Genomic DNA, 11,460 nt, shown 5'->3' with positions numbered 1-11,460 from the left:
GGAGCGCTGTGGTCCGTCTAGCCACACGGTGCCGTTTCGCCTGACACGAGCTCAAAGGTCAACTTGCCCGTCCGGTTCATTTACTACAAAGACTTTGTATCTGTCCAGAGCGCCAGACGCTAATGTCACCAAGGGCTTCAGAAATATTTTTCTCAGTTCAATTAATTTTTGGTCTGAAAGTTAGCGTCCCGTTGCACAGAGTTGGCTCTCGAGAACGGACTGAATTCCAGAGTGGTTTCATTCCTGTACATGTAAGAAATATAAAAGCGCTGGGTGAAGGCAGTATTTATTTGTCTGTTTTGCAGTCAGTTTAGGCTGTACAAGAAAATACCTAGGAAGCATTTTCTCAATTTTCAGGAAAGAGTGAGTAAGCGGAATCATTATAGGAGGGGTGAAGTAAAGTGGCCAACAGAAATTAGCTAGTCTTTCATTCTCCACTATTCTTTTCTCATGAAAACGTACCATGGCTTTGAAGTAATCATTCAGTATTATGGTGTATATCATATTACCATCTGATACTATGACTGTACCATGGTACCGCAACAGAACTTACTTTATAAAGACAACTGAGTTGTCTTTCACACTGATGAGTTTGTGTGTTTTCTGCTTAACCGTACTAAAATCACTGTAATGCAATAGCAACTGCTTTTATAATACAACAGCTATAGCAGTATGATAAAAGACAAAGATTCAATTCAAAAGTTATATTAGGAAAAATAATAGGTTACACTTTACAATAAGGTTCATTACTTAACATTAGTTAACTACCTTAGTTAACATTATCTTAGAATGAACAAGACTTCTACAGCATTTATTAATCTTAGTTAATATTAATTTCAGCATTAATTAAAACATTATTAAAATCAAAGGTTGTATTTGTTAATGCACTGTGAAGTAACATGAACAAACAATGAACAGCTGTATACATATAATATACTAACATTAACAAAGATTAATACATACTGTAACAAATGTTTTGCTCATTTTTAGTTCATGTTAGTTAATACATTAACTAATGTTAACTAATGAACCTTATCGTAAAGTGTTACCAATAATCAGAATAAATAATGTTGTGGTAAGTTCATTAAATCTAGGCTTTTTAAATGTAGAAATTGATTTCTGATTATTATTTGCAGGTGTACATTTATGAACATTTTACAATAGCATACAATTATGTTCTAATCTAACTTGGTCTAAATTTAATTTTTCTCAAAATTACATGCACAAAAATGTATGCAATTTTAAAAAATGCATTTTGTTTCTCAAACATTTGTTGTTGTTTTTTGTCTTACACTCCAAGAGCATGAAAACATTTATGAACATTTCACAATAGCATCCAATCAGGCTCTAATCTAACATAATCTAAAATGAATATTTTCAGAATTTAAATGCACAAAAATGTAATTCAGAAATAAAAAAAATTTAAAAAACATTTTGTTTCTAAAAAATATTTTTGTCCTTCAAATTCATGAAGCCCGTCACATGAACGAAAATTCTTATTAAGTACGTTGGGTCACACTTTAGATCAGTGTCCAAATCTCACTAATAACTAACTATTAACTATGTCTTTTGCCTCAACAAACTTCCAATTACAGCTTATTAATAGTAAGGTATTGGATTAGTAAGGATTCAGGGATGTGGAATATGATCTTGCAGAATAAGGCATTAATATGTGCTTTATAAGTACTAATAAACAGCCAATATACTAGTAATATGCATGCTAATAAACAACTAGTTAATAGTTAGAATTGGACCCTAAACTAAAGTGTGCACGTCTGTCTAGCACATGTTTAGATATAACAACAATGGGAAAGCTGTGGACTGCAAAAATACGTTCTGAGTGAATGGCCCCTTAAAGTGCTAAAAAGACGCAATGAAACGAAAGTATCAATCAACAGATCTTTTGTTCTGTATTGTGATTTACAGCTGAGTGACACTGATTATTGAATAAGAAAAAAATGTAGGGTGGGACTTGGTTCTATCCATTGGTTGTTCATTGGATGGAAGCCAATCTGAATGCAATTGTAAGACAGGGTTGGGTTTAACACTGCATACGTCAAGTCTGTCATTCCACTGGAAAATCCAGCCATGACATTTTAATTAATAATTATGAGGGGGGAAAAACAAAAACATATGCAACAATATATCCACATTAAAATCAATAACATGTATTCAGAAAATAGATAGGGTGAATTTTCATTTCGTGTCTTTAACTAGCATCTTCGTCAGCTCTTCTCCTCACTGGTGCCACGTGTGCAGATATGCATATTCTCAAAGTCCTTTTTGTTAGGTTAGATGCCATTAACAAACGAACACACGTTTACTCGCAACTCTACCGTGATCGTTTCATGAGGATACCCTGGCAGCAAATCAAAATGGCCACAGAGACGGCCATGTTTGCCCAGAGATGAAATAGTGGTGGGCAGTGGAAGCCAACGTCTACGGTCAGTGAGGACAGGACTGTCCACGGGAACAAGAGCTGCTCAGTAACAGGGGCTTGACACTGAGCGTACGGCTCGCGTGCTGAGTTAGAACTGGGATCGGATTCAAACCTGTGTGTGTGTGTGTGTGTGTGTGTGTGTGTGTGTGTGTGTGTGTGTGTGTCTGTGTGTGTGTGTGTGTGTGTGTGTGTGTGTGTGTGTGTGTGTGTGTGTGTGTGTGTGTGTGTGTGTGTGGAGGGTTTCTGAGAGGGAAAGCTAAAGTGAATAAATGGTTCAGGGAGAGACTTTTACCACATTGTTTTAATCAAAGTTTCTGAAGTAACGCCGCTGGAAAAAGTTCTGAGTCATTTTCCCTTGCCTCTAAAATTGATCAGAGAACATTAAACAGATTTGAGACTCATTAAGGTCCGAAACAGAAAAATGTGAAATTGTTAAATCTTTCTGCCAGAGTTTTCAAAGGCTTAAGAAGTTTGGTTCTGTGCCTGGTGTTTGACATGATTCAGCAGTAGTTAATGCTGATGAGTTTGGGATCTTTCAAGGTCCACATGACTAACACCTCTAATCTAAATTCCAATAAACTAACACAATGACAGAAGTGCAATGAAATTTATTCAGCTTGAACTGTTTACACATTGTATTTATTTTCCGAATCGGTGAATCTGTGCTCTGATGGATCTTTTTAGTGAAGCAATCACAAGATGGGAAGAGACAAGTTGGTTTCCTCATCAACCTGTTCCTGCCTAGTAAAATAAACAGAGAGCGAGGCCATGTAGAATGAGGAGGACAGAGCGTTTCTGAGGAATTCATCCGAGTCCTCGACTCCTTTACTCCCACAATCCTCCTTTCTCAGGCATTAATAGCACTCCCAAACCTGTACCACCGACACTAACTCCTTAAACACACAATGGGATAAACATCCAATCCAATCATTTTGCTCAAAAAAAGAAAAAGTTTAAATCTCATTTGTGACATTTATCTCTTCTTTTCCCCAAAAAACTATCACAAAATCAATGTACTCCATGGAAAAATGACAGCATACAGATTTGAAACGACATGAGAGTGAGTAAATAATGGCGAAGTTTTCATTTTTGGGTGAACTATAAACTATAAAGGACCTATTATGTACTTTTTATCAAAGTCTTGATTTTGTTTTTGGGGTCTACTAGTATATGTGTTCAAAAAACACATATTTTACATTATTACTCTCTTCCCTTTTAGTTAGTTTAGTTCCTGTCTCTATGAAGCCCCTCCTTCTGAAAAGCTCACTGTGCTCCGATTGGTCGGCTGGAGCAGTGTGTTGTGATTGGTCGACTTCGAGCGTGTTTGGGAAATCTCCCGCCCCTTACCATAACTGCCAGTTTCAACACACTACTAACTACTAACTACTAACTACTAACCCTTTATTTAGCATATGCCTTGGGCGGAAATTATTTAAATGAGGAATACTGTGACGTGTTTGTTCCTGGAAGAAAACTCAAGACTACAATAGAGGCATTTCAGGGAGTTCAGAAACGGTGACACTGATATACAGAACAACTCTTTGACTTTGTAACTTTGCAGAGCTTTTCATGATCATACAGTGACATTACACACTAAAGAATGATGAACAAAAAGCCTAATAGGATCCCTTTAAACGTAGATTTACAATTGCTGTGACCCTGCCGTCGACTGGATCACAGTCGCCTTCTCCTTCCTGACAAACCAAGAGGTTCAAGTATTAACCCGTGTTTAACTGCGTCTAGCACTAAAACCCTCCGTCTCACTCCCATCTTAAAAATGACCCTGGGGGCCTCTGTGTTTAGGAGACCCAGCTTTCACATTCACATGTTACATGCTCACATTAGCAGGTTACTGATTACCCTGCAGTGTGTGTGTGTGTGTGTGTGTGTGTGTGTGTGTGTGTGTGTGTGTGTGTGTGTGTGTGTGTGTGTGTGTGTGTGTGTGTGTGTGTGTGTGTGTATTTTGGGACTTGACTAAGGATCTGAAGAGTTAACAGAATGACATGCTAATGTAAACATAATCCCAGTGCAAGACCCCCCTAATCAGGCCCCCAAGCTGTTTTGCAGATTGCCCGACACACCATTTCAAATGCCTTTCCATATACAAACACTCGGAAGACCTTAAAGGAATTGTTCACGCATAAAATGTATAAAAAACAAAAAACATTTTGGCATCGTTCATTCACTCTCATGTTGTTCCAGCTCTGTAGTACTACTTGTTCATCCATGAAACACAAAATGAAATGTTAGACAGAATGTCGGAGGTGCTCTTTTATCACGAAAGGAAAGTGGATGTTGAATTTTACTGTCAAGCTCCAGAGAGAACAAAAAAAGCACCTTAAAATTAGTCCATATGGCTCGTTCTATATTCCAATTCATCTGAAGTCATGTGATAGCTTTGTGAAAGTTACACACAAAAACCATTATTCATTGTACTGATAATCTCCCTCGTAAGAGTATGACTTCAGATAACTTATAGCCAACCAGGACAATTTATATGGGCTGTTTGTAGCTTTACAGTATAAAGCCCAAAGTATTCTTCAGTTTTAATGTGAACACATAGAGTATATATGCATACAGCCGAACACAAAGCCTTTCAAAATATTCTTGATAGCATACATAAACACAGCTGCTTGACACATTCGCACTAAAAAGTTTCATCCTTGTCCAGTTTTTGCACTATTTTGTGCAAACTAGTCCTTTGAAGTGCCCCTATTATGCTTTTCTCAAATATTACATTGTATGCAAGTGTGTAATATAGCTCTTTGTGAATGCAAAGGTCAGCAAAGTTTTAAATTCACCGCTGGGAATCCACTTTCCTGCAAAAAAACAACGCTATCGTTACTGTTCGTATCACTGTGTATCAAGTGCTGAGGAAGAGCTGAAATTCAGATAATAATGGGCATTTGGTTTCTGACATGCACTCACTGTATGTAAGCATTCGACAAAACACAGCAGACTGGGCCGTCTGACCAATCAGAGCACAGCAGGCTCTCAGAAAGGTAAGGTTTAGAGACTGAATCTTCAATTTTTTCTTCACTTATCTTCAAAAGTGTTTTATGACTTTTGATGCCCCTAAATCTATTGTAGGAGGCCTAAAAAACAAAATAAGAAACCTTTAAAATAGCATAATAGTGGCACTTTAATTTATTACTATGTAATTGCGACTTTTTATCTCATAATTCTGACTTTTCTTTTGCAATTGTGAGTTTATCTTTCACGATTCTGAGAAATTGTGGGATATAAAGAGTTTATATCTTGCAGTTGTGATTTTTTTCTTTCTCAGAATTGTGAAATATAAAATAGAATAAATGTGGAAGAAGAAGTAAAAATACTACAGCCCAGATTTACTAAACAGGGCAAGTTAACGTGAGAGCGGAATTCCATTAAAGCGCAGATGTGAGTGTAAAGTTCAGCACATGATCTACTGACGACACACACATTAAAGAACACAGACACAGCCGGATCATTTCCATAATGACCAACACAATAGACCAAGAGCAGCGCAGACTAGCGTCTGGTTTAAAACATGCTTTTTTGGGTAGTAAATAATGGCGCAAATACCAGTAAACTGACTAGCGCAAACCTTAGTAAATCAGCATTATACATTTAAATACTCTCCTACAAATGCATATGCAATAAGACCAGCCGCAAAAATATCCCTGTCCAGTGTCCACGCCTTTTCAGCGCACATTTTTCACTGCGTGTCTTTAGTAAATCCTGAGAGTGATTTCTTTATGATGTTTTATTAACAAAGGTCTGAAGGAGCGCTTTCAGTTAATTAACCAATTTAACATGAGTGGAGCACATTCAGTTAATCAACTCAATCAACCATAAGAGGTATATATACAGCAGTCTTACCATGACAGTTTATCAGCATCCCCCCACCACCCCATCTCCTCACTTTTAATCCTAACTCCCCCTATCACATCCCACGGGATTTCTCTGGATTTGGGCCAAACTCGGAGCTTGCAGCCCAAAACCTCCCACCCCCAACCAGCTGTATAAAAAGTCACAATTACCCTTTTTATCTTTTATTCCGCGGCGGAAACAAGCTTCCAGAGAGATACCCAGTGGTCATTAATCAGACACACACAGTTTGCATTTCGCTCTCTGTGTCTCTGGTGTCAGTGCTGACATGTACATGAATAAGCCCACTCTCCCTGTCCACACAGATCCAGCACCACCACCACCAATCATGACTGTTTATATAACAGGTGTTGCCCTTGCTTGTAAGAGGAAGACGGGATCTGCTTGACAGACATGCTAGTTAAAGACGGGAAAGCCGAGCGGAGTGTGACCTCGCTCCTTCAGACCTGTGCAGATCTTTCTTCTGCACTCTGGCTGAACCCGACCTGCTGATAATCAGCCCGCCGGATCATATCTTCTCACCTTTGACCTCGCAACTTAGAAAATAACAGACATTTATTTCTGTCTGATGTGGCGGCTGCCAAAGCAAATGAAAAGCAACACTTCTGGGCCTGATTGGTTAGGTGCGAGGGCGAAGAACCGAGGAAGACTACACGGGTTGTTTATTAATACTTACATGTGAGGAAAATCTGTGTATGTGTTCCATCATTATAGGTTTATAGAGAGAGGTATCATTTATGTCGTTTTGCTGATTTATGAACGTTTTAAGAACTAGGGCCTGATCCCAGCCAATCGCCGGCTCTGAAGCTCTTGGCAGACAGTGAGACGTGGCACTACAGAACGAGCTGACGCTCATATTCAACTCAACTTTTACACATATTGATATTTGTAAAAGACTTGAAATGTAATGGAACAAATATATGTCAGTACTTTTTTAACAACTACAACAAAGTAGGTAGCACTTCATTGTTCAGTCCGGTTCACAATGTTCATACTATCCACTTATAGTAATTACAATAACTAGGTAATAACCCTGAACCAACCCCTAAACCTATCCTTAACCTTAACTGTAGTTACCTTATATTACCATACTTTCCTAGGTAAGTGCACTGTAAGTACACGTACTGTAAAATAAAGTTCAAGCATTTAAAACTGGTCAACTGGCTATTTGATGTCAGTGCTATGAATGACTAAATCAGGTATTATTATGTTAAGCTTCACAAAGCTCATTTTAAAATAGAGGGGCAAATAAATAGATCATGAATAAATAAAAGACTTTACATTAGAGAATGCTTCACATTTATACCAAAAACAATTAATTTTATAATTTAAGGTTTATATGTTTAAAATGTTTTTAAAATAAGAGAATTTCTTTCTTTGATAAATAAGAGAATAGCAGTAAAAAAAATCAGAAATAAAGAAAATAAGCTTCAATATGCCTTTCTAAATAAATTGAAATAATAAATAGTTTCCATATTCATATAGTGTGCTTAATTCAAATCAAGCAAAAGATACAATACAAATAAGAAGGCCAAACTGTGGCAACATTTAATTTGGTTTCACACAAAAATATTTTGTTATTCCTTAATGCATTGCACAACATTTTTTATGATTTTAAAAATGCAACATATGGGACTGTCACAAATATATATATATATATATTTTAAAAATGTTGAGCAATCATTTTAAAACCAGATTACAGTTTGCTTTGTCAATTCATTCTCATATGTTTAATGTTTAAAGTTGGTCATTTTTAGATATTTAAAAAATTATGAATTTATATGGCATCTGTCTGTGATCATAATGTCTTTGCGATATAATAACGATGACTGTGTCTTTTGTGTGAGTTGATAAACTGGGGTCCAGCACCGTTGGTCCCCTGCTGTGAGCGCACAGAATGAAATCAGGCCGGCGGCCCCAATCTACATACAGCTTCTGATAAAGCCTTCAATAACACCACCTCAACGGTTACTGCTTATGAAATAACATAAACCATCTCTCCATGGCCATATTCAACTGTGGGGGATCTGTTCCACTGTACATAGCCTATCAATCTTATAAAATAAATCAAACTATCTTGGATAATATAATATGCAGAATTAAATTTGGTTACACTTTCTTTTAAGGTGTGATTGTTAAAGTGTAACTATGCATTTAAGTACTAAGTAAAATTAAGTAAGTACATGTACTTACCATAGGATTAGGATTAGGTTTGGTTTAGGGTCAGTTGCATGTAATTAGTAATTATAGAGACAGCATGCAACGTGTAACAAGGACACTGTAAAATGAAGTGTTACCTTAACTCACTTAATTTCTGAATCAGTGTAATATGAACTTATCACTTTGATTTTTGCTGTGGATTTAAATTAATACAGCGTGTGTTTACATGGGTAACATTAATAAACAACATTAGTTGAACTGTTTATAAATGCTCGCTGTAATCATTAGTTAGTTAGTTACATAGTTATTCATTGTTGAAGTATAGCCTAATATGTGTAACATGAGCACTCCAGTATTATAAGTTTGGTAATTAATGGGCTCATTAAAGAAATTCTAAATCAAAAGACGAAAAACGATTAGTGTCCCTCATATAGGCCTCTCCAATGTAAACCCGCGTGCTTAGTAACTGTGTGACATCCCAAGTGAATGTTTACGCGTGGAGTATCAAAATCAACACAAACCCGCGGTGTGTGTCTTAGTAAGTACACTATCACCCAATCAACAATGACTGAAAATGGACATTGGCTCATTGTCTGCGTGTTTCGGTTCCCCGTTGTAAGGCGATCAGAAGCGGCTCTGTTGTGTCGTTTATTTGGCATGAGCGCTTGTGTAGTTGTTGAAGTCGTAATCAGCTCTTGTAAACATAAGAGAACGAGACTCTGAAATTAACAGCCCTCGTTTATCTTCTGTCTTCCTGTAGTCCAGCCATGCAGGCCAGAAGTTAACCAGGCTTTGAGTGAGAAAAAAAACCATAGGCTAAATCAATAAAAAAAAATATAGCCTACTTGCATTCTTAAAACTATAAAGAGATGAAAATATGTTATGAATGTAACTTTCTTTTCTGTATTTCAGAAAGGGATATAGGCTAGACAAAAATTGTTATAACCCTTTATAGTTATGGGTTTAGTGTTTCTACAGACACCGTAGCTAATTTGAAATGGATAGAAATAATTCAGCAACAGTTTAAATGGAAAAAAATGTTAAATAAAAATGTGTTTTTAGCAACCAGTCCAACCACTGCAAAATCCATCAATTAAAACAGTTTGAATGTTAGAATTTAAAAACTCATAAAATTGGGTAGAACATATTGTGACAAGTTCACTAAAAAGAAACAACCGTGTTATAGCCTAATGATGAAACCGTTTTAAAAGTTACGCTGCAACATGTGAATTTAATTGTGAGTTTAGCTCAATTCGTCTATGTGCTTTGTTTAAAATAGAATCAGCATTACCTTGAGAATATTAGGGTGCTGCAATCTCTCCATCAGCGTCATTTCCTTGACAATTTTAAAGGATGCGAGTTTGTAACAGTCTGTCGACGACGCGTATTTCTTCACACAATTCTCCATATCGTGACCCCCGAAATCGACGGATTTCAACGCGACGGAGAAGCTGCTGTTCAGAGCCGCCTTGTACACCGCCTTCGTGTATCCCGAGCCCAGATACTGGACATTGGTAACGTTATCAATACTGCCGCAGCCGAGCACCGACTCGCGCGTAAACTCCCGGTGTGATTTTGTTGCTATGGAAACAGCTCGAGACTGGTCGTAATGATTGTTTTTCTCGATTCCTTTGTATGATTCCCACTCTCCGCGTTGCTCCAGATCCATGAGCCGCCTGCGCTCGTGCGCTCCGGTGCCGACCCAGTGCGCGCGTCTCTGGCGGTACCGCAGAACCTCATCTAATCGCTCGCGTATTTGCAGCTGGAGCTCCGGGAGTCGCCCGACGGAGGGTGTCATGTCCTCGATTTGAAGCCGGGCAGGAGAGTCCGCGTCGGGCTGCGGCTGCTGCTGTTTCTCGTGCTGTTGGTGGCGATGCACGCGCTCGCCGTGGTGCTCGAATCCCGGAATGAACAATAAATTCATCAGCGTGCCCATGAGGAACGAGAGGCAGAAGCCCGCCGCTACCACCATCTTTCTCCGCTTCATTTTGTTGCTTATTATTATTAGCAGAAAATAGATGTGTTCCCCCTTCCAGCCTCCGCCTACCCGCCGGGCAGCAGCAGGCAGTGTGGCCGAGCCGGAGTGTCTCGTGCAGCGTGAAGGCTTCAGGATCGCGAGGGAAGGCTATGATGCTGCGCTCAGAAAGATGTGCCGTATGTTCATCTTGCAGTTATGATTTAAGATCCACCCCATATACTGCTGCTCATGGTGACACTGCGTGTGCGCGCAGTTAACGGGTGTCTCCGAGCGCGCACCAGCACTTTGCCTCAGCGCGACTCGACTTCGACGAGACTGACGTCACTTTGACTGGCAGTTCACTCGGCTCGCTACGGTGGAAAAGCGAAGGTTCACACTTAAAGGAATAGTTCCCCTCAAAATAAAAATTCTGTCGTCATTTGCTCACCCTCAAGTTCCTCCAAACCTGTATGACGTTCGTTCTTTTGTGGAATGCAAAAGGTCGTTGGAAGAATGTCTGCATGCATCGACAATGAATGGTGACTTGATATAGGCTAAGTCTCAAAACCGAAGGCAAACAACATGTGTTCGGCTATTTTTAAGTCTTTTGAAGCCATATTATAGCTTTATGCAGAAGCAGACCTATAATTAAGGCATTAAAGCTTGTGCGTTTTATTGACTGCTTTTGTCAGCCGTTATATGGGTTATTTTATGATGATCTTGAATTTTCAGTCCCCATTCATTGGCATTACACGAAAAAGAGTGACAGACACATTCTTCAAAAATTCTCCTCTCGTGCACTGAACAAAGAAGAAAGACAGGGGGTAAATAATAAAAGAAATTTCATATTTTGGGGTTTCCTTTTGACTGTGGACTTTTGACACACACGAACACACACGCACACGCACACACACATATTAGTGCTGTCAAATCGATTAATTGCGATTAATCGAATCTATATAAGCAAACAAACACACACACATGTTTATACACACACGTTTATATTAGTTAATCGATTTGACAGCATATATAG

General features: G+C 38.4%; 1 protein-coding gene across 1 annotated transcript in view; it reads right to left on the bottom strand.

Moving 5' to 3' along the window:
• The window catches only part of pkdcca (protein kinase domain containing, cytoplasmic a), a 44,606-nt gene extending 33,683 nt beyond the window's left edge, over positions 1 to 10,923 (bottom strand). The window contains exon 1 of the mRNA XM_077247054.1: positions 9,762 to 10,923. Coding sequence (XP_077103169.1) covers positions 9,762 to 10,457 — 696 coding nt within the window. The 5' untranslated portion in view covers positions 10,458 to 10,923. The remainder of the gene's footprint in view (positions 1 to 9,761) is intronic.
• Positions 10,924 to 11,460: the final 537 nt, after the last annotated feature.

The sequence above is a fragment of the Siphateles boraxobius genome, unplaced genomic scaffold, assembly GCF_051911475.1.
Source record: "Siphateles boraxobius isolate OS27281-9 unplaced genomic scaffold, OSU_SipBor_1 104, whole genome shotgun sequence".
In the NCBI taxonomy this organism is placed as follows: Eukaryota; Metazoa; Chordata; class Actinopteri; order Cypriniformes; family Leuciscidae; genus Siphateles; species Siphateles boraxobius.
The sequence above is the reverse complement of the archived record's forward strand: the minus strand, read 5'-3'. Positions and strand labels throughout refer to the sequence as shown.